This window comes from Orbicella faveolata, unplaced genomic scaffold, assembly GCF_042242905.1.
Source record: "Orbicella faveolata isolate gen_17 unplaced genomic scaffold, um_ofav_v1 contig_2, whole genome shotgun sequence".
Lineage (NCBI taxonomy): Eukaryota > Metazoa > Cnidaria > Anthozoa > Scleractinia > Merulinidae > Orbicella > Orbicella faveolata.
The window spans coordinates 10,303,314-10,326,192 of NW_028301547.1; the positions used below are offsets into that span (position 1 = coordinate 10,303,314).

Sequence of the window (22,879 nt, forward strand, 5' to 3'; positions counted from 1 at the left end):
TCTTTTTTCTTTTCTCCTCCGATGACATGTCTCTTTCTTTCCGAGGGTTTCAGTAGTCTTTCGACAGTTCTTAAGAACTGGTCTTTCCGCTCTTCAATGTCTGTCTCCCCTACATCCTCTGCCATCGTTCCAACATCCTCCTCCTCCCCACTACCCTCATGGCGAAGAGCTCGCAAGGCCGCTATCATGAGTATGAAACACGTAAAAGGTATCTTAGTTCATGCGTAACTATAAAATGAATATCACGTGCAATTCAAGAGATACATTGACCAGCGTACATCAAAGGAGTCTTAGCGAAGAAGCTACCTTTTGTGTGCTTAGTACTCATGATAGAGTGACGTAATTGTTTTGAGGATTTTCGACGCTTATTTAGTCGCAAAAAGAACTTGTTTTCAGCAAGGTTCGCTTTGAAGCTCGCAGTATCATGGCGAAGAGCTCGCAAGGCCGCTATCAATGATAGAATGACGTGATTGTTTTGAGGATTTTCGACGCTTATTTAGTCGCAAAAAGAACTTGTTTTCAGCAAGGTCCGCTTTGAGTTTCGCGCTACTCAGCTCGCAGTATCATGGCGAAGAGCTCGCAAGGTCGCTATCATTGATAGAGTGACGTGATTGTTTTGAGGATTTCCGACGCTTATTTAGTCGCAAAAAGAACTTGTTTTCAGCAAGGTTCGCTTTGAGTTTCGCGCTACTCAGCTCGCAGTATCATGGCGAAGAGCTCGCAAGGCCGCTATCATTGATAGAGTGACGTGATTGTTTTGAGGATTTTCGACGCTTATTTAGTCGCAAAAAGAACTTGTTTTCAGCAAGGTTCGCTTTGAGTTTCGCGCTACTCAGCTCGCAGTATCATGGCGAAGAGCTCACAAGGCCGCTATCAATTGATAGAGTGACGTAATTGTTTTGAGGATTTTCGACGCTTATTTAGTCGCAAAAAGAACTTGAGCGACTAGGAGTATTTCTACCCCCCCCCCCCCCTGGATGGGATGCCAGTCCATCTTAGGGTTACCCACAACATTAAGTTCGTCGGTACCCATTTACACACCTGGGTGGAAAGAGGCACTGTGAGAGTAAAGTGTCTTGCCCACTTTACTACCTAATATCACTTTATAAGTGCAGCATTTTCTTGAGGATTGAGTCCCGCTCTTTGGTAACTGATCCAACACAAGCATGTAAGGCGATAAATCGCCACGAAAATACTCACAGTGCTGGCTCGTTAGAATACGCGGATTTCTCTCTTTAAAGTGAAGGTCGCTAAATTAACAAAGCTACCAATCTTTGGAAAAAAGAACTGGGCAGAAAAGGGTTAAATCCTTCTAGTACAAAACGGCTTGACGAAGCACTTGATTGAATGCTTCCTTAACATAATTGACGTCTTCTTGTAAACACTGTGATCGGTAAAAACAAACTCTGTTCCCCAAGCGTTGGTCATGACGAAAGCTAAATCTCACTAGGGCACTCACCGGTTTACCGGACAGGCGAATTTCCAAATGATTGCGAAAGAATGTTAGGCTCTCCAAAAATGCACGAATGTCTTGATCATCCATACTGAACTCATCAAGATATAACACTGTCAACCTAGGGAAGAAGTGAAGACTTCTGTTGAGTGGAGCAAGGCATCCTCTCGCGGTGAAACCACTGATAATAAGCCAGTTCAAAGGCAATGTTTTGTTTAATCCACCGAACAACGCCTCCATTTCCTCAGCTTGCAAAATGCTTCCATTCGCTCTAGTTACCTCTAGTCTTTCTAGGGAGGACATTTCAGGAAGTAACCGACCTAGCGCCACGACTACTGAAAGAGTCAGGCTAATTCCATTTAGTTTCAGTTCGCCGCGAAAGCTATATCTTCGTGTATACCTTACTTTGCTACTGCACCAATCTGTCTGATTCCCGTGATTTAGAGGTGATCGCTGTAGCTTCAGGCCTCGTATGTCTTTAGCAAAGAATCCAAAGCTCTCCAGCAGACCACACTGATCATGTTCATCCATGTCTAACTCTTCAAGTTTTACCTCTCTTAAATAGGGGGGAAAGCGGAAGCTGTTGGTGAGTGGAGCAAGACAACCCTTCACGTTGAATCCACTGAAAGTAAGCTCGCGCAAAGGCAATGTTTTGTTAAATCCTCCAAACAGCGCTTCCATTTCCTCAGCTTGCACAGTACTTCCGTTCATCTCGGTTAACACGAGTGCTTCTAACGACGAAATTTCGGGAAGTAGTCCACCTAGCGCGGCGGCTGATGCTGGAGTCAGGCTTACCCCGTGAAGTATCAGTTCCATGAGATTCGTGTGAGAGAAGGGAGCAAACGTGTTTCCTTCCAGTGTACAGCAATTTGCGCTACCTAGAGAAGGGCCCTGTATGCTCAGAGACTTCAGTTTAGGAACGAATCTTAAATTGTCCATCAGACTACATAATTCATGTTTGCCAACACTGAACTCTTTAAGAATTAACTTGGTCAAATTGGGGAAGAACTGGAGGCTTTTGGTGAGTGGAGCAAGACAACCACTCACGCTGAAACCACTGAAAGTAAGATTGTACAAAGGCAATACTTTGTTAAAACCGGAAAACAATGCCTCCATTTCCTCAGCTTGCAAAATGCTTCCATTCTCTCCAGTAAACTCGAGTATTTGTAAGGACGACATTTCAGAAAGTGATCGACCGAGCGCCACGGCGGCTGCTGCAGTAAGGATTATTCCATTTACTTCCAGTTTCTCGAGGCGTTTATAGCTACCTGTACCGACTGCGCTTACGTCTGTTGAGTGGCAATCTGTGTGATTCACAGATTTGCACTGTAGCCTCAGTTCCGGAAGATTTGAAGCAATGAATCCAAAGCTCTCCAGCAGACCACACTGATCATGTTCATCCATGTTTAACTCCTCAAGGCACAACGCTCGTAAATTAGTGAAGAAGCGGAAGCTTTTGGTGGATGGAGCAAGACAACCCCTCACGTTGAATCCACTGAAAGTAAGCTCGCGCAAAGGCAATGTTTTAGTAAATCCTCCAAACAGTGCTTCCATCCCCTCAGCTTGCACGGTATTTCCATTCATCCCGGTTAACACGAGTGTTTCTAACGATGACATTTCAGGGAGTGACCGACCCAGCGCCGCGGCTGCTGCTGGAGTAAGACTTATTCGATTTAGTTCCAGTACCTTGAGATTCATGTCAGTGAAACCGGAAACTGTGTTTACTTCCGCTGAGCAGCAATGAGCGTGACACAAAGGAGTGCCTTGTAAGGCCAGTTCCCTCAGATTAGGAATGTACCTCAAGCTCTCCACCAGACCACACAAATCATATGCATCCATACTGAAATCCCCAAGAAACAACTCTGTCAAATTGGGGAAGAATGGAAGACTTTTGATGAGAGGAGCAAGACAACCTCTCAGGCAGAAACCAATGAAAAAGAACCTGTACAAACGCAATGCTTTATTAAACCCTCCAAACAGCGCTTCCATTTCTTTAGCTTGCACAGTACTGCCATTCACCTCCATTTCTTCAGCTTTCACAGTTCTTCCATCCACTCCGCTTAACACGAGTGTTTCTAAGGACGACATTTTAGGAAGCGACCGACCAAGGGCCGCGGCTACTGCTGGAGTAAGGATTATTCCTCTCAGTTCCACTTCCTTGCGATTCATTTGCGTGGAGCTTATGACTGTGTTCTCTGAACGACGCCATTCACGACCTGGGGGATTGCATAAGCTAATCCACTCCACGTTTGGAATGAGTTTTAAGCTATCCAGCAGACAGCACGTGTTACGTTCATCCATGATTAACCTTCCAACATGTAACTCTTTTAAATTGGGGAAGAAACGGAAGCTTCTGGTGAGTGAAGGAAGACAACTCGTCGTGATGAAACGGCGGAAAATAAGCTTGTACAAAGGCAGGAATGCTCTGCTGACGCCGCTTAAAAGTGACTCGATTTCCTTAGCGTGCAAAACTTCATTCTTCCCCGTTAACTCGAGAGCTTCCAAGGACGACATTTCAGGAAGTGATAGACCGAGCGCAGCGGCTGCTACTGGAGTCAGGCTTATTTTACTCAGTGCCAGTCTCTCGAGAGTCTTGTGGGTGACACAACTGACCAATGTGTCGACTGCGTCAGGACGGCAGTCTCCCAAGTCAAGGTCAAGAGTGACGACGTTGTTAAATCGTAGTAGCTAGGAATTTGTGCACACATTGGAAGAGCAAATCTTCAAAGAACACTCACTGGGGTCTGCTACGTGTTCCAAAAGTTCCGATACGGAGTCATCGCTCTTTTCCACTACAATCCTTTTCAAATATTTACAATTTCTCAACAGCGAACCAAGAGCTGTCGCTTTTAGGGAGGACCGGCGGAAAACAGAGTGTACATGTAGAGATGTTAAGAATTCCAGACATGACTGATCTGAGCACAAACTTACGGCGACGGACGAAACATCATTGGCATTAGTTTCTGTTAAAAGTGTGGCGTGGTGATCACAGTGTAGCTCCAAACCTGTTATGTAAAACTGAAATTTACCATTGCGGAAGAATAGGACGGACCTGAAACGACACCCGCATCTAAAACCCACAAAGCTTTGGAGAAAGTCTCCCACGTGGTAAAGCTTAGAACTCTCACCTAATCTCAGCGGGACATGCAAACAATCCAGAAGCTCTAGCGACTTGTACACCTTAGCGACTGCCTCGGGAAAAACGAAAGCGACGGAACGGGCTTGGTTAGAGACGTCTTTCATTTTGGCCAGAAGTCGAGAAAGCGATCTGTAATCACCCGGAAAAAGGACAACTCCACCTAAGCAATCAAAGCAATTACTTAAGAGTTCATCTTTTGGATCAACTTCGCCAAAGAGCTCGAAAACCAGGTTACTGAACATCCTTTGCCTATCAGTGCCATTACACAGTGGTACTTCCGTCTCGTCGTCTTCGGTTGGTACTGCTCGTAATAACTTTAGTTCTGAGTCGGAGATTCTGACTGATGCCAAGTGTTGAAAAACATTTGCTGCTCCTGCCTCAGACAAACTACAGATGAACTGCAGAACATTCTCCAAAGCCTTACAATCCTCCAAGGTTCGGGCGCGCTGTTCAATTTCACCGAGATTTCCTTCAGGAACACATATGTAGGTAATGTACCACGCCGCAAGAAACTCCTGAACACTCTTGTGTATAAAGGATACCATCCCTGCGGGTCGAAGATTTTCTGCGTACTCGGTAACTTGAAGTAAGCCAATAAAGCGATTTTCATCTGAAACGATGGCAGCGGACAATTGATCGTCCTCAAACACATGATCGTCCTTTAGAAGACATTCTAAAGCCACTTTTCCGATTTCACAGAGGATCTCGTTGAAATCTTGCACTTTGCCAAAGCGACCAGAAGTGCTTTTCCCTTGACTGTAATCTAAAACATACTGGACGATTGCCAGATACAACTTGGCTTTCGTTTCTGAAAAGCTCTTTACTCTCCCATTTTTCCACAGAATGCAAAAGAAGAGAAGAAGTAATGGAACTCTTGTTAGGTCTGTCAGCTTTTCCCGTGAGAGATGTCCCTTTAGTTTACTCACTTCCATTTGGTCACCAAGTACATGAAGGCCTCCCTGTCCTTTTTACTGAACCCGGTGATCTCAGCGTGCTTGTCTTTAAACTCTAGTAGATCATTAGCTTTGGAAATCCGAGTCGTTATCAGGACACGACAGTTTCTCAGTTTCTTTCCTCTGAATATCTCGTAGATATCCAAGTTCCTTCCGCAACGGTACTCGTCGTACCCATCAAACACCAGCAGAACTTTTTCTTGGTTTTTGGTGATGTAACTTAATAGGTCTTCCACTAGGGCTGTCTCTTCATCTGGGAAAATATTACAGCAACGTAAGACATCTCTGAAGCTTTGGCATTTGGATGCTTCTTTGAGATTAACGACAAGAACAAGCTCGAACTTCTCCAGCGAGGCTTTGTGCACGTCTTCCGTTTCCTCATCGTCAAGTTCAGCCCAGTCGACAGCTAGTTTCTTCACAAAGGTGCTTTTTCCAATACCCGTCTGCCCTTGTACGAGTATCCTCTTTGGTACAACACCGTCCTTGTTTGCACAGAAAACATGCGTATAATGATACAGTTGATACTGTGATGACCCAGCCAGGGTTTGCTGTTTCTTCACTAACGACAGGCGAGCGTAGATCTGGTGAATATCCACAGGAGATGTTTTAGACCACACGGAGGTGGGCACCGTGGCAGTTCTTTTGTAATGTTCTGCAAGTTTACTCCGACAGAATTTCACATCGAACGTTTCCACAGGGGAAGGTTCTGATGCAATAAAGAAAACAGAAACAATGAATTAACCAGGATAGAACTGATATTCTATAGACACTAAAATGAGATTAAATCCTATAGTTTGGCTCACATATAACGATAGGTTTGACTGAACATTTGAAACAAGTAAAACTGGGGCGGGTTTTTAATAAATATTAATAAACGATGTTTGAAATCGTCTTTGCTGCATGTTTGACCAACTTTTTCTTGTTTCAATTTTCGTGGTAAGCATTACTTTTGACACTCAAGTGAAAACTGCCCTAGTAACTGATAGGTTATCAATAATTGAGGAGTAGTCAGTAGCATCAATGAAAAAATCAGCGATGTCAATAATGATGAGCAACTGATGACATGGATGAGAGATTGATAGGGAAGGAAAGGTTCCACCATTGGTAACTCATCACTCCTGACATTGGTCATCATCAATACTCAGTGACTCATTGATTACCCATGGATTATTCACTGACGCCATTCGTCACAGTTCTTTTTCTCTAAATAGCAAATTACAAATTAAACTAACCTGGCTTGTTCTCCTTCATCCTCTGACTAGTGAATTCGTCTTCCAGTTGTTTGACTTTGATGCCTGTTCAAAGGCGTCGTTTTCTACTTTAGCAAACTCTTGCTGCAGTCGTTCCATTTTGTCATCTGTCTTGGCAGAACTTTCCTCCAGTTGTTTCACTTTGTTGTCTGTCTTGGCAAACTCCTGCTCCAGTTGTTCTACTTTGTCATCTGTCTTGGCAAACCCTTGCTTCAGTTGTTCAACTTTTCCATCTGTCTTGGCAAACCCTTGCTTCAGTTGTTCAACTTTTCCATCTGTCTTGGCAAACCCTTGCTCCAGTTGTTCTACTTTGTCATCTGTCTTGGCAAACCCTTGCTCCAGTTGTTCAACTTTGCCATCTGTCTTGGCAAACCCTTGCTCCAGTTGTTCTACTTTGTCATCTGTCTTGGCAAACCGTTGCTCCAGTTGTTTTACTTTGTCATCTGTCTAGGCAAACCCTTGCTTCAGTTGTTCTACTTTGTCATTTGTCTTTGCAAACCGTTGCTCCAGTTGTTCTACTTTGTCATCTGTCTTGGCAAACCCTTGCTCCAGTTGTTCTACTTTGTCATCTGTCTTGGCAAACCCTTGCTCCAGTTCATCTACTTTGTCATCTGTCTTGGCAAACCCTTGCTCCAGTTGTTCTACTTTGTAATCTGTCTTGGTAAACCCTTGCTCCAGTTGTTCTACTTTGTAATCTGTCTTGGTAAACCCTTGCTCCAGTTGTTCTACTTTGTAATCTGTCTTGGTAAACCCTTGCTCCAGTTGTTCTACTTTGTCATCTGTCTTGGTAAACCCTTGCTCCAGTTGTTCTACTTTGTCATCTGTCTAGGCAAACCCTTGCTCCAGTTGTTCTACTTTGTCATCTGTCTTGGCAAACCCTTGCTCCAGTTGTTCTACTTTGTCATCTGTCTTGGTAAACCCTTGCTCCAGTTGTTCTACTTTGTAATCTGTCTTGGTAAACCCTTGCTCCAGTTGTTCTACTTTGTAATCTGTCTTGGTAAACCCTTGCTCCAGTTGTTCTACTTTGTCATCTGTCTTGGTAAACCCTTGCTCCAGTTGTTCTACTTTGTCATCTGTCTTGGTGAACCCTTGCTCCAGTTGTTCTACTTTGCCATTTTTCATGGCAAACCCTTGCTCCAGTTGTTCTACTTTGTCATCTGTCTTGGCAAACCGTTGCTCCAGTTGTTCTACTTTGTCTTCTGTCTTGGCAAACCCTTGCTCCAGTTGTTCTACTTTGTCATCTGTCTTGGCAAACCTTTGCTCCAGTTGTTCTACTTTGCCATTTTTCATGGCAAACCCTTGCTCCAGTTGTTCTACTTTGTCATCTGTCTTGGCAAACCCTTGCTCCAGTTGTTCTACTTTGTCATCTGTCTTGGCAAACCCTTGCTCCAGTTGTTCTACTTTGTCACCTGTCTTGGCAAACCCTTGCTCCAGTTGTTCTACTTTGTCATCTGTCTTGGTAAACCCTTGCTCCAGTTGTTCTACTTTGCCATCTTTCATGGCAAACCCTTGCTGCAGTTGTTCTTCTTTGTAACCTGTTTTGGTAAACCCTTGCTCCAGCTGTTTTACGTTGTCATCTGTCTTGGCAAACCCTTGCTCCAGTTGTTCTACTTTGTAATCTGTCTTGGTAAACCCTTGCTCCAGTTGTTCTACTTTGTCATCTGTCTTGGTAAACCCTTGCTCCAGTTGTTCTACTTTGTCATCTGTCTTGGCAAACCCTTGCTCCAGTTGTTCTACTTTGTCATCTGTCTTGGTAAACCCTTGCTCCAGTTGTTCTACTTTGTAATCTGTCTTGGTAAACCCTTGCTCCAGTTGTTCTACTTTGTAATCTGTCTTGGTAAACCCTTGCTCCAGTTGTTCTACTTTGTCATCTGTCTTGGTAAACCCTTGCTCCAGTTGTTCTACTTTGTCATCTGTCTTGGTGAACCCTTGCTCCAGTTGTTCTACTTTGCCATTTTTCATGGCAAACCCTTGCTCCAGTTGTTCTACTTTGTCATCTGTCTTGGCAAACCGTTGCTCCAGTTGTTCTACTTTGTCTTCTGTCTTGGCAAACCCTTGCTCCAGTTGTTCTACTTTGTCATCTGTCTTGGCAAACCCTTGCTCCAGTTGTTCTACTTTGCCATTTTTCATGGCAAACCCTTGCTCCAGTTGTTCTACTTTGTCATCTGTCTTGGCAAACCCTTGCTCCAGTTGTTCTACTTTGTCATCTGTCTTGGCAAACCCTTGCTCCAGTTGTTCTACTTTGTCACCTGTCTTGGCAAACCCTTGCTCCAGTTGTTCTACTTTGTCATCTGTCTTGGTAAACCCTTGCTCCAGTTGTTCTACTTTGCCATCTTTCATGGCAAACCCTTGCTGCAGTTGTTCTTCTTTGTAACCTGTTTTGGTAAACCCTTGCTCCAGCTGTTTTACGTTGTCATCTGTCTTGGCAAACCCTTGCTCCAGTTGTTCTACTTTGTAATCTGTCTTGGTAAACCCTTGCTCCAGTTGTTCTACTTTGTCATCTGTCTTGGCAAACCCTTGCTCCAGTTGTTCTACTTTGTCATCTGTCTTGGCAAACCCTGGCTGCAGTTGTTCTACTTTGTAATCTGTCTTGGTAAACCGTTGCTCCAGTTGTTCTACTTTGTCATCTGTCTTGGCAAACCCCTGCTCCAGTTGTTCTACTTTGCCATCTTTCATGGCAAACCGTTTCTCCAGTTGTTCTACTTTGTCATCTGTCTTGGCAAACCCTTGCTCCAGTTGTTCTACCTTGCCATATTCTTGGCAAACCCTTGCTCCAGTTATTCTACTTTGTAATCTGTCTTGGCAAACCCTTGCTCCAGTTGTTCTACTTTGTCATCTGTCTTGGCAAACCCTGGCTGCAGTTGTTCTACTTTGTAATCTGTCTTGGTAAACCGTTGCTCCAGTTGTTCTACTTTGTCATCTGTCTTGGCAAACCCCTGCTCCAGTTGTTCTACTTTGCCATCTTTCATGGCAAACCGTTTCTCCAGTTGTTCTACTTTGTCATCTGTCTTGGCAAACCCTTGCTCCAGTTGTTCTACCTTGCCATATTCTTGGCAAACCCTTGCTCCAGTTATTCTACTTTGTAATCTGTCTTGGCAAACCCTTGCTCCAGTTGTTCTACTTTGTCATCTGTCTTGGCAAACCCTGGCTGCAGTTGTTCTACTTTGTAATCTGTCTTGGTAAACCGTTGCTCCAGTTGTTCTACTTTGTCATCTGTCTTGGCAAACCCCTGCTCCAGTTGTTCTACTTTGCCATCTTTCATGGCAAACCGTTTCTCCAGTTGTTCTACTTTGTCATCTGTCTTGGCAAACCCTTGCTCCAGTTGTTCTACCTTGCCATATTCTTGGCAAACCCTTGCTCCAGTTATTCTACTTTGTAATCTGTCTTGGCAAACCCTTGCTCCAGTTGTTCTACTTTGTCATCTGTCTTGGCAAACCCTGGCTGCAGTTGTTCTACTTTGTAATCTGTCTTGGTAAACCGTTGCTCCAGTTGTTCTACTTTGTCATCTGTCTTGGCAAACCCCTGCTCCAGTTGTTCTACTTTGCCATCTTTCATGGCAAACCGTTTCTCCAGTTGTTCTACTTTGTCATCTGTCTTGGCAAACCCTTGCTCCAGTTGTTCTACCTTGCCATATTCTTGGCAAACCCCTGCCCCAGTTGTTCTACTTTGTCACCTGTCTTGGCAAACCCTAGCTCCAGTTTTTCCACACTGTCATGGGTGTGGGCGAACCCCTCCTCCAGTTGTTCAAATTTGTTCTCTGTGTTAGCAAAACCTTGCTCCAATTCTTGCTTAACTTGATCTGCTTTAGCTAGTCCCTTTTCCAATCCTTCAACTCGAATCAATAATTCGTCTCTGAGCGTTTTCTCCAGGAACACAAGCTTTTCCATTATTTCTTGCTTCTCTTTCATCTGTTGTTCTTTCCTCTCTAGCATTGCTTCCAATAGCTCATTGTGTTCCCGCAATTGAACTCTTGTTGACAATTGCTCACCTTGGATGAAAGTCACAGTGTTTTGCGTTTCAGCTTGCTCTGTTCTCTGCTGACCTAGTAACTCTTGAATGGCTTATTGTTCTGCTTCACTTTTCTTGTAGTTCTTTATGAGTTCTTTGACATCTTGTTACACAAGAGAAAGGAGATTTTGATCCACAGCATGACCCATACACAGCTGGCAACCTACAATCAAACAAAGCATGAAGGGTTTGACAAAACGGAAGGTACATTTTGACAGGGGATTGAATAATGACTGAGTGTGGTAAGGGTTGTGGGGAATGACGTGCGATAGAGGTGGTAAGCGACGGTCATTTTCAAGTTGAAAAGTAGTTTTTTTTTTTTTGCATGCGCCCAAATATATATTTGGACGCATGCAAAAATTTTACTTTGAAAATGACCGTCGAACGGTTGAAACGTCGTTGCTTTTTAACATAAACTTTTTCAGTAAATGAATAAACGATGATTAATTACAAATGACGAAACAGAAAGAAAAAGAGGGAAAAAAGGGAGACGGTGTAACAAAATCTAGCCACGAGGTTGATCTGTAAAACAGTGATAGGCCAATACATATACAATATAAAGAGGTGTGACGGTCACGTTATTAGGGAGCTCAGTTAAGGTGGCTTACTACAGTTTTTCTGAGACTCAATAGCCCGCGCAAAAATGACGCAAGAACCCTAAGAAGAAACGAAATCACTTCAGCACTTGGAAGGCGTTAAATTACTTCGGTATAAGTAGCAATAGTTTCAAACTCCGTTCAAACATGTATTTAAGCCTAGGGCTAAAAAAATACGACAAAAATGCTCTATGAATAACCGGTGAAAGAGCTCTAATTTACCCATGCTTTCTCGCGCGATACATGGCGTCACATGAGCGCGCGCTTAAATAAATAACCACGCGTGACACCACGCGTGTTTTTCTGAGTTTTGTGACGTCAGCGTTACCAAATAAATGCTATTTTCTCGCTTTCCGTTCGGTGAATTTTCTTTTTTTTAATTTGGCTCAGTTATAACCACATGCTGTTCCTATAAAATACGCTATTTTTGTTAAAGTCTGTCAGAGCTAATCTAATATATTCAGAATAATGACAAATTGCAGAATATTGGAAAAACCGTCTAAACAACCTTGACTTTTTACCAATTTAAAATTTCAGCCAATATTATTTCCATGATGTGGCGAAGTATGAAAAACTATCACCGAAGGAAAGTGTAAATATTAAGGAGTTTAGGCCTAAATGAGGAATATATCTGCCTGTTATTAGAAGAGTTGTTGCCATGGTAACGGCCTTAATCCAAAAATTGACAACTAAAACATAAGCCTTATTTTAACAGTACCCATACTGGTAATTCTCTACAGGGAAAACTTTAAGAGAAATTAACTAAGTTTCCGTTTCTAACTCGCGCTCTATATAGGGAGGGTGTTCGTAATTACTCCAGGGAGCCACCTTAAGCAACGACACTTAGTAAAAAATGAATTATATATTTTACTAGCGAAATTCGCGATTGTCTAGATCTGTTCAGTACACCAATGGCTCTACTGAAACGCACTCAGGCTAAATATGCAATGACAGCGTCCAGGTCCGAATGAAAATACGAAAAATTAGCCTTCGTCGTCCGCGTTCAGTAGGCGACGCAGAACTTGGTCATTTCACGTTGTTGTTTTGCAGAGAACGGCAAAGAAATGTACAGAGATTTATAGCGCACGTGCACAGTGAACCTTTCGTTTGGTGGCGTTCTCTTTGCCATCGTCGTCGTGGTTTGCTTAAGCTCCCTATTTATAATACGGCCCCTTTTTTGTCCGAGTCAACGTTCATACATTTTCTTGAAAAACCCCGTTAATGAGAAAGAAAAAACAAAAGAAAGAAAACCCCGTCAATGTGGCCGCAACATTTCCAAGCCCCCTCCCCTCCCCTTCCCTCCCGGGCATTTGACGGGCATTTAGCATTTTGTTTTCGGAAGGTGACAGATGCCTAGCCCGCCTTGCAGACAGAAATGGTATGTACTGTATGTAGCGTCTGCGACGCAGGCTACAGATGCCTCATCTCCCCATGGTGGGGTGGTCAGAATAGAGCAAATGCACCATGCATGGGATAGCGTCAAAATTATATTTTATAGCGATATTGCCGTGTACTCGTGAACGCTAATATAATAACGTGAAAAAGCATCTTCTATTTGTTAAACAGCTTGTTAAAGTTTGATTATGACTGTTATTCACGTACTCAACATTTTTGTATTAAGCATATTGAAACTGACTCAGACATTGTCGAAAATAATACACACCGGTCTCCGCATAGACAGAGAAAAACTCGCAAAGACGATGTTTGCAGAGAAACTCATTGAGAGAAGGCTTATCCTTTCCAACAAAAATATGATCCGTTTTTGCCATAAAGATGTCATCAATAACTTACCTACAAAGGTTCTTATTTAAACTAACGACTCACACCATACTCGCTTCTCGACTCGATCCTCTCGCACATGGCCGAGACCAACACGATTTTTTGGGGGGGTGGTGACTGGGCACGAGCTAGTATCTAAAGGGTTAAATCTACATCTGCATTTTTTACGTAGGGTTAATTCTCTTGATGTTCAATAAAGCAGGCTTTCATTTTTAAAAAAGTACCGATTTATAATTCTTTGTATGCAACTAAATTGTCAAATACCCCACCCCCGGGCAGGCCCATGGTGAAGACCTACAACCTGTCAAATGCCCGTCAAATGTCCCTGGCGATCGAGAGCAGGCTTGAAATTGACAGATGTATAATACTTAAAAATTTTACAACGGTAATACGGCCACTGGAACCGAGAGGTCAGGACCTTCGTTTTGGAAAGGATCTGTACAGCCGAGTTTGTTTTCGTTTCGATTATTTTTAGAATCCAGTTATGTTCCTCTTTCGATGGTTAATATTCTATCTACTGATTGAAGTCTGAGCATCTGCATACCCATCAATCAGTCCCATTCAAATTGTTACAATTTCGAATGTGTGCACCATGAGCTTTCAATGTCTGGCCGCAGGAACAACTCGCTCATGTAAACCTGAAACTGCAGCTGGCCATCATAGTCCCTTTTCATAAATGGCTACAAATTTAAAATTCCTTGTATGCATTTAAATTAGCCTCACTTACCTCATTTGGGAGCGTGAAAATTCTTTAGAATTATCAACTTAAAAACGAGGTTAGTAAGGCTAATTTTAATACTTCCAAAGAATTTATAATTGGTACCATTTGTGAAGAGGATCTATTGCGGAAACAAAAGAAGGCATTGAAAAAGCGGCGGAGACATCCAATCAGTATATTCAACCGAAGCTTTCTTATGAAGTACTATCAACTATGAGAACTTCGGAATGGTTAACAATTATTCGCCGATTGCGGGGAAAAGTTAATAGGACCAGGAGCCCCGACGGAACAAGGGAGAAAAAGTGAAATTTTCAAGGGATCAAAGGAACATGCTATCCCGCCTGGGAGGCCCCTGCTCTTAGTACCACACCTCAGTGCTTTGCTGCGGTCAATGCAACCCACGCCTTTGTGACTTGTGTCTACACTTCGCATGCTCTTCTTCTTATTTTCCATACAATACTTTTCTCTTCTTTTACCATTATTTTGAAGATTTGAGTAACTAGAAGCAGGAATAACCTTTCCACAAGTTATCATGCTTAAAAGATAGCCAGATAGCTCAAAAATAGCACTGAAATGATCCTGAATGATCGCTGCCTTTGCCCGCAACGACATCACTCGCGCGATCAAGAAATAAATAGCATTTTTATACCCTTAGTATTACGTGTACCGGTACCGTTAAAGTATGGATCCTGACTGGGCCTTAAACTCCGTACAAGGGTTGTGTCCGCTAACCTCTGCTCTGCCGTGATGTAGTCAGTAGTCACGTGATTTATACCTGTGTTCTGCTGTCACGCAAGGCAAAACTTGATTGTAATGCATTGTGGGACGTGCTCTTCTTTACTTCCTTGATAGTTCGCTCTCTGACGATTTTCAAGGATGTCTCCCGATCCTTGGGCCGCCCGTCATGACAGGAACAAAGTTGATTTAGCGTTCATCGTAGACTGTACAGGATCTATGGGTTCTCATATCAGGCAGGCGCAAAAACACGTCCGAAGTATCGCGGAAACCGTGGCGAGAACTGCTTTCAACGTGACACTCGCTCTGGTAGAGTACAGGGATCACCCTCCGCAAGATAACTCATTTATAACAAGAACCCACGACTTCACGCATTCGCTGGATGAAATGAAAAGGTGGGTTGACGGTATGAGCGCCAGTGGAGGCGGGGACGGACCTGAATCAGTCGCTTGTGCTTTGGACGACGCTGCCAAGCTCAGTTACAGAAAAGATGCCACAAAGATTTGCGTTCTAATTTGTGAGTTCAGTAAATAAACTTTTAAAGCTTACTTTCCGTTAAATCTTACATCATTTATCGTTCTTGTATGTTACTCCAAGACAAGACTGTATGCATATAAACAAATTTAAATGTGCGTCTTGACAACGTATAAACTAACTCTCATATTAGCTTACGACTTTACTGGGCGCTAAAAGAAAGAACTGTTGAAAAGTTTGGAGGTGAATTATTTATGTAAGTACTTTAAATAGTGACAGAAATGTCCTGCCAAAATCAACGTCTAAGCCTTATATATTGTACCTTTGTATGAGGAATCACCCTTATTTGTACCAATACAAAATTTGCATTATTTTGCAGTTTTATTTTATTTGCCTTTATTACTTATTTGTACCAGTACAAAAAATTGCATTAGCTCATGGCTCTGTCAGTTCTAAGCTCCTCCATCCCCGCTTCCCTCAGGATATTTGTTGGGATTTTGACAACACTTCTTGGCTAAGGGTAGGGCATTTTCTGAAACAGGTCAGCTTGTGAGTGGGGTTAAATGCCAAAGGCAGTTTTATCCTTTGGCTTGTTACAAATTTTACGCACATCTGTTTGTTGTTTACTGTTAAATTGTTTGTTGTTTGTTTATTAATTGTTATAAAATAACTGAGATACTACACGTGCTCTGATTGGTCAAAAGAATTGCAGACCCGATATGGCAGCTCTACCTGGGAACTAGAGAACTCAGAAATTATACTAGCACTAAATGTAGTGATCAGTTTTGGCTTCCGCTGACTGAGATATCAATAACATGCATATCTTTTCATTCATCGCATATGGAAAAACAGGTCTAGAAGTTAGTCAGCATTAAGACCTAGATTTATCTTTCTTTCCCCGGCACAAATTTTATGCTGACTCTGGTTATGCTTGAGTTTAAAATTAATGTAGTTTTTTAAAAACTCTTTTTTTGGTGCTTTCCATGGTCTGTGAAGGTTGAAGTCAGCTGGGTTTGAATGATCAATTGAATGTTGTTAGAACAGCAGGGAAAAGATTTCTTTCGAGTTAACATTAAGCTTATTAGACATTCTGAGTTTAAATTTGCTGCGTGCATGTATACATAACACAATAACTGAATTTGGTTTCCATAAGCTTAGCTTTCATGCGATAATTTTCATTTAGCAAAATACATAGAAACGCAAACTTCATAGCAGAGTTTGATGTTGCGACCACTGGGGTTGCCAATGCAACCAAATTTTTTCCACTGACTAACTTTGCATGCTTTTCACTGGTCAGAAATGCTTTTGCTGGTGACTAAATCTGAAAACTCAAGGCCCAGTTGGCCCCAATGTTTTTTCCCGAAAGTTGAGCTCTGCATAGCCTTCAACATAAGTAAATTTACATCTGAATACATTTTGGAAGCAGCATTTCTGTTACTAACCTTTATTCAATATGCGAAACTTTGGAAAGTTATGGTTGAATTGCTTCACTGAGCATATGAAGTTTATACTACTTGCACACTTTTAGCACACTTTTGCTTTCTTGGTGACCAATTCTGCCAACTAATCCCCGCACTTCCTAGCTCCTATGCAGACACTCTTTGGGCTAATCACGCAGTCTTCCTACCCCACAAAAGTCTGCTGAAACATAGGACTATTCACTTAGCCCCATCAAAGCAACGAACTCAGAGAAATTTTTCAAGAGACTTCAATGGGTACCAGTGTGGCCTTTCAACAAGTATCTGGAAATTGGAACCATCAATTTAAATACCTGATCTGCAAGAAGTTATAGAGTGTTACATGAAAAAAGCAGGCATTTGTTTGGTTAGTACTGTACCTCTCAATTGCTGAAGCCTGCAGGAAGTCTGCTTGAAACTTAAGAAATGATTGCTAGATGCCAAAATACTAGCGTGGCCTTTCATCGAGTTTGTGAGACATGTATGGTATTCTGTGTTGCTGTTGAGGTGACACAAAACAGTTTGCACTGTAGTTCTCCCTCCCAAGGGAGCCTATTTAGTTTATTATTAGCTTTTTATTACACAATGAACTGGCGCTGATTGGCTCTAAAGTAATTTTCATGTGATCTCCAGCTGATCTTTACAAACATTGGGTAAGGAATGTGCTGTTTGTTTCAGCAGACATTCGTGGGGGAGGAAGACTGCGTGATGAGCCCAAAGAATGTCTGCGTAGGAGGCTATGCATTTCCCTGTAAGAAAACTTTTGAATTAAATAATGTACCCTCTGCCTTTCATCAATAACCTTTTCCTTTCCATTCTTAAAACTTTCTTAACATGAAATGTTTCCATCACATTGCTCCGTGGATTTTTGTGTCCAGCACCAAGTCTGTGCTTTCATTCTTTCAGTCACTGTGATTGAACTTGACGAGAACAAGCAATTTCATCCATAGCTTTTTCATAAAAGCAATAGACCACTCTTTCTATGGGTTTACCAGCGCAAGAAACCGCTCAGGATGTTGAGAGAACACTCGAAAAGCTTTTAAATTACTTGCCTAACGGCTTGTGATTTACAAGCTTTTCTTGCAGTAGTAAACCCATAGAAATAGTGGTCTATTGCTTGATTAAATTTCCTGATTGCCTTTGATAAAAAATGTATAAAAACTGAGTTGATAAACCTTGCTGGACTATTGCACTTTTCAAGTGAACCCAAGTTCCACTCTCACCACCAGCATTCTAGGTGTCAATATTACTAGTCTTGTGCATGCATGCAAGATGTATGCACGATTTGGGGCATTCCTGTATTTTCATATCCATATATATCTGTGCTTCAAATAACTCTAACACTGTGAAACATCTAGATTTAAATGTTCAAGCAGAAGTTAATTTATCAATGAAAATAGGATACTGTGCTTGCCAACATGTGGGTATGAAATACATTTATTTGGAAGAGTCTGTAAGATAATTTTCCTAAAAAAAATATGAATTTCTCATACATAATGCGCCATAATTAGTCAATGGTATTCATGATAAAGGGAAATGTTTCACTTGTTTGTAAACTGCAGTTGTTGGCAGTGGCATTAACTTTTCACTGGATGACATCAAATGCTATCCCATAATACAATTCTCCCTGAGATCAAAGACTGGATATTTGCTCAAGTTCCAAATTACAGTTTAGTTAATAACAAACATTATTAATGTTGACATTACTTTGAAGACATTTGAACATTCAAACAATATTTTATTTATAATAACTGCAGAAATTCTCACGTGTAAATTGGCTAATTTTCATTGTCAATAAGAGGACACCGACAGACATGTGAATTTATAATTTATGCGATGTTGATGCAGTGAGCAAGAGCAGACAATTTGACAACTTGTTATTTTACAAACCAAATTGATGTCAGTTTTTCATGCCTCTGTCCTGCTATTGACAATACATTTCGTCACAACATTGTCAAAGTAGTTCAAAGTAGTCTACAGATTCACTTGCTTATTGCCTCGTGGATCCACAGCTACAATGATATGACAAAATACAAAATTCTTGATCAATAACAAAACTGACATCAATTTGTTAATGTGATGACATTGTTCATTATGGATTCACTGCGCCTTTTTACTCTCGTTAGCTGATGCTCCACCCCATGGGCTTGGTCTGGAACACGACGGCTTTCCAGATGGCTGTCCAACTGGAAATGACCCTCTGAAGGCTTGCAGAATGATGGTTGAAAAAGGAATTGTACTGTACTGTGTGGGATGTGAACCCAGTATCCTACGCTACAAAGACTTCTATATGGGCTTGGCATACATAACTGGGGGGCAGTACGTTCCACTTTCCAGAGCACAAGGCCTTTCACAGGTGAAGTATTTTTTAATGTGCATTCTATGTTAAGGTGTCAGTAGCTTTATCATGATTTATGATTTTGTCATTTTCATCTTGAAAGTGAAACATACAAATACGGCTTTATTGCTCATTTCTGCTGATATATATAAACAAACTTGCCAATATGAAAGCAAAATAGACTACAGAGAGAAAAATAGATACATGTAGATTACAATATGTAGAGAGGAAGCCACATCAGCCTTACCTGGTTTTCATGCGGGTCCTCTCTCCTGATCAAATTGGAATTTGGAGTGTTGGTTTTTGTGGAGGGAGGAAAAGCAGAGAACCTGGAGGAAACCCTTGGAGCAGGGCAAGAACCAACAACAAACTCAGCTCACTTAATTATGACACCTGGCTGGAATCAAACCCAGTCCTCATTGGCGCTCTCACCACTGCTCCATCCCTGCTTCCTGAGCAGGGATGGCGAAATGACAAAAAGGCAAATGTTAAACTACTGCTGGCTTTCATAGCCAACACAGTGCCTTTCTCAAGCAATGAAAAGTATTTAATCTCACATGGTCTTTGATGACTGAAGTCACATGGTAAAATGTCTTGGTAAAACATAATTAAAATAGGATACCATAGGCAGTCAGCTATCATGTGACTTTCACTCAGAAAAATTGAAAATTGTTAGTCAATAGGATTTCAAAATACCTAATCATACAGGTTTCTGTACAATGTAGATCGTGTTTTTTTCATGGAAATAATTCACAGGTTTTAGCAGATCTTGTACTGATATATGAGTTGAAACTGAGGAGCAATAGATACAGGCCATTTTAAAAAGATTGTTGATCATTAAGTTACCTTTCGTTTGGGTTTTGCAGGTCATCATAAATGGGACACTTGAAGAAGTGGCTCAAGAAAACCTCATGGGATATGTAGAAGATTACTTGTACATGGAACTGGCTAAGCATCGTGCAGAGAAAAAGAAGACAACAGTTGACGACTTAGCTGAAGACCTCCAGAAGCATCTGAGCCTCAGGAATGTCAAGTGTCAGCAGCTGCAGTGTAATGCAGAGGCACTTGAGCCTGCCTCACCAACAGCAAAGAAAATTGCTGGCTTAAAAAAATTGTCAGAAGTACGACAATTGTTGAAAGATGAGTCTCCAATGGACTACCGGTCCCTCACTAACATGCGGGTCACATTGGAGGTGAGCATAACTGCTCCAGCAGAAGTTACCAAAAACCAGTGTGGAAGGTTAATTATGAAGGAACTTGGTAGGGAAAAACGGCCTGTCACGCATGATGAACTGACTGGAGAACTTATCATTGAAGAATTGTAAAAGGTTGCCATGTCATTTTTATTGTTTGTTGTGAAAACAATTTGCAAAAATGTGAATTGACAAGAGATTCTAGTATTGATCTCTAGAAGGCAACCCTAAGCAAAGAACATGGTTTACCTGTAGTTTTGGAGTAATTTATACATGTTCATAACATTCAGTAGTTGCACAAGAAACTACTTTTACAAGTTTAATTTGACAATAATATTAGACTACAAGGTCATGTTTGCTTTAAGTGTCGGGGTGGATCTACGGGGAGGGTGCATTAGGTACACACCCCCCTCCCCCCTGAGATGAACTGCGGCTTTCTAACTGGTATTAAAAATTGAAAAATTTGTTTTTACGTCACTAGTCAGTCACACCCCTCCTTAGTGGTGCACCCCCTCCTAAGAAAAATCCCGGATCCGCCCCTTAAGCATGTGGTCAACAATGTAAACCTGAGCTAACTACATGTATTGTTCATAGACACCAAAGGCTAGTTGTCTTATTGTTTGTGTAGACACATGAAAGTTTTGCAGTTCAAAGGATGTTGTTTAAATTATTTGTAAGCCCTGCCATTAAGAAGAACTTTCCCTTTGAAGAGAAATGCATTCATGATTGTTATATATATCAGTGACTAGACAGCCATGGGAGAACCAATCAAATTGGAGTTGAACCCCGTCATCTTGAACTTTCGAAATGATAAGTACTTTGAGATAGAGGGGGATGAAGAATGCCAATAACAAAAAATGCTTTCCAAAGGGAAAGTGATTTTATTTGAGATTGTGAGGAGTTTGAGATATCTGAGACTGAGATAGCAAAGTTCAATTATATTGGGTTTTGAAAAGAACTTGCTGAGCATCTACTAGTGTTGCTTATTACCCTTTTAGGAGCCAACTAACTTATGTCATTTTATCATCATTAATTTTGTGGTACGCAATTTTGCAGTAGCACTGTACCTAGAGAATTGTTCCTGAGGTATAGAGGCTAGTAACATTTTTGAAGTTGTACCCTGAGTGTGTCACTCAAGACAGGTAAATAGTACATAGATTAAAAGAATCAAAGTTTTTTTGTGTACATTACAGAATTACACGTACTACCTTGATGTAGTATTTCTGTGTAGAGGCATGGTGGTGTAATCGTCCACACACTGGACCCTGAATCAAGCGATCTGGGCTTGAGCCTTGGCCAATTTAATTTCATTACATTTGTGTTCTTGGGCAAGACACTTTAATCTCACAGTGCCTCTCTCCCTGCGAGTGTATATATGGGTACCTGCAAAGTTAATGCTATGGGGTAACCTAATCTCATCTAGGGGGGAGTAGAAATAGTCCTAGTTGCTTAGTGTTTTAGAAACTGGGATAAGCTTTGGCTGTATTGGCTATTTGGCTTGTTGCAGACTATATCACTCTGACAACCCAGAAACAAATGTTTTATTTTTATCTCCTCCTCTTTATGCTCTGTGACTCAGCAGAAAGAAAAGGGAATCTCTGTCCTGCAAGGTTATTATGAACAGTACCCCCAAGTTAAAAATGAGAAAAAGGCCCACATGTGATAAACAGCATCACAGTTCAGTTGGCATTATGCTGGGTATGCAACACTTTAGAATTGTATACCATATGGAATATTCCACCTGTCGCTTTTATTTTCTAGGTATGAACGCAAGCCTTAAGTCTTTGGTGTATACGAAGAAAATTCAAGTGACAAGTGGAATAATCCATTGTATACCACCAGAAAGTGTCACATAGCTATTTTAAACCATGCCATAGAAAATACAATGGCCAGCACAATCAATGCTGCGCATGATGGAAAGGTTGCGTGTAAAAACATTGAGTATACTACAGCTTCCTACATTCTGATTGGCTGTAGTTTTAAGGCCTGGTATAAATTTGAATAGTCACACACAAGGATTTCAGCTACAGAATGAAAATGTGAGAACCATGGTTAGATTACTTGAAGGCGTTAAACGGGGGAAGGCAAAGTGTGGATGGAAGGAGGGGGACCCCTTCCCCTTTAACACCATTTCCTGGGGGTCTATTATCTATAAATGTACTAAACAGGGAGGCTCCACCCAAAAGTGTATGGACACTAGGCAGGGCATCCCCCCTTAGAAGCCTTTTTTTGGTTTACCCCTCCCCCCCCCGCACCATTGTCTCTGGTTTGATCTGAGTTGCCAATTTCATGTAAAACAGAAATTAGGTTTCCTTTCATGTCGTTTAGACTCGTGTTAGCTAAAGGCTGGTTCTTACTAGCGACGGAGTCTGAGTCGTAGTCGGAGTCGAAAGAACGCTTATGATCTAGTGAAAATCGAAAATGAATTCGAAAGCAGAGTCATAAACTCGACGGAATTAGAGTCGGAAATATCAACAACTCCAGTGCCTATGATTAATTTAATTCAATTCAGTTTTTATTTACAATTAATTTAATTACATAGATTTCACTTCAGAAATGACCAAAATTACAGAATCAGAAAGAAATAATAAAATGCAAAATTACCTCAAATAAAAGAAAAGTGTGCAGTGAGTGGCCAAGGGAGGAAAAGCTTTTAATTCGAGTTGGCCACTCCCACAGTAAATTTATTGAGGATTATACAGCAGAGTATGTATTAACTTAAGTTAACTTGGGAAGAGTATGCAGTGTAATATAACATAAACTAATATAAATATTTTGATACTCAT

At 41.5% G+C, this 22,879-nt stretch overlaps 2 protein-coding genes and 1 pseudogene across 2 annotated transcripts; 1 reads left to right on the top strand and 2 right to left on the bottom strand.

The window, feature by feature from the left end:
- Positions 1-1,076: 1,076 nt before the first annotated feature.
- Positions 1,077-6,279, bottom strand: LOC149111915 (uncharacterized; annotated as a pseudogene).
- Positions 6,280-10,141: 3,862 nt separating this feature from the next.
- LOC110044405 (uncharacterized) lies at positions 10,142-11,064 on the bottom strand. Its single transcript, XM_089289570.1, has 2 exons — positions 10,461-11,064; positions 10,142-10,419 (listed from the first exon to the last, which is right to left on the bottom strand). Exons 1-2 carry the CDS (start codon positions 10,725-10,727, stop codon positions 10,159-10,161), a joined length of 528 nt encoding a protein of 175 aa, XP_089145696.1. The 5' UTR covers positions 10,728-11,064; the 3' UTR covers positions 10,142-10,158.
- Positions 11,065-14,697: 3,633 nt separating this feature from the next.
- On the top strand, positions 14,698-21,323 carry LOC110044430 (uncharacterized). The gene is made up of 3 exons (XM_020749980.2): positions 14,698-15,148; positions 18,689-18,918; positions 19,767-21,323. The coding sequence occupies exons 1-3, from the start codon at positions 14,773-14,775 to the stop codon at positions 20,223-20,225; spliced, it is 1,065 nt and encodes a 354-aa protein (XP_020605639.2). The 5' UTR covers positions 14,698-14,772; the 3' UTR covers positions 20,226-21,323.
- The last annotated feature ends 1,556 nt before the right edge of the window (positions 21,324-22,879 follow it).

What these genes read in the sequence shown, in the direction of transcription:
- LOC110044430 (XM_020749980.2), top strand. Translation starts at nt 14,773, where the DNA reads ATGTCTCCCGATCCTTGGGCCGCCCGTCATGACAGGAACAAAGTTGAT. An exon ending in AAAGATTTGCGTTCTAATTT is followed by an intron (nt 15,149 to 18,688) that starts GTGAGTTCAGTA and finishes TACTCTCGTTAG; the next exon opens with CTGATGCTCCACCCCATGGG. An exon ending in GAGCACAAGGCCTTTCACAG is followed by an intron (nt 18,919 to 19,766) that starts GTGAAGTATTTT and finishes TGGGTTTTGCAG; the next exon opens with GTCATCATAAATGGGACACT.
- LOC110044405 (XM_089289570.1), bottom strand. Translation starts at nt 10,727, where the DNA reads ATGCTAGAGAGGAAAGAACAACAGATGAAAGAGAAGCAAGAAATAATG. An exon ending in TTGCCAAGACAGGTGACAAA is followed by an intron (nt 10,420 to 10,460) that starts GTAGAACAACTG and finishes GAATATGGCAAG; the next exon opens with GTAGAACAACTGGAGCAAGG.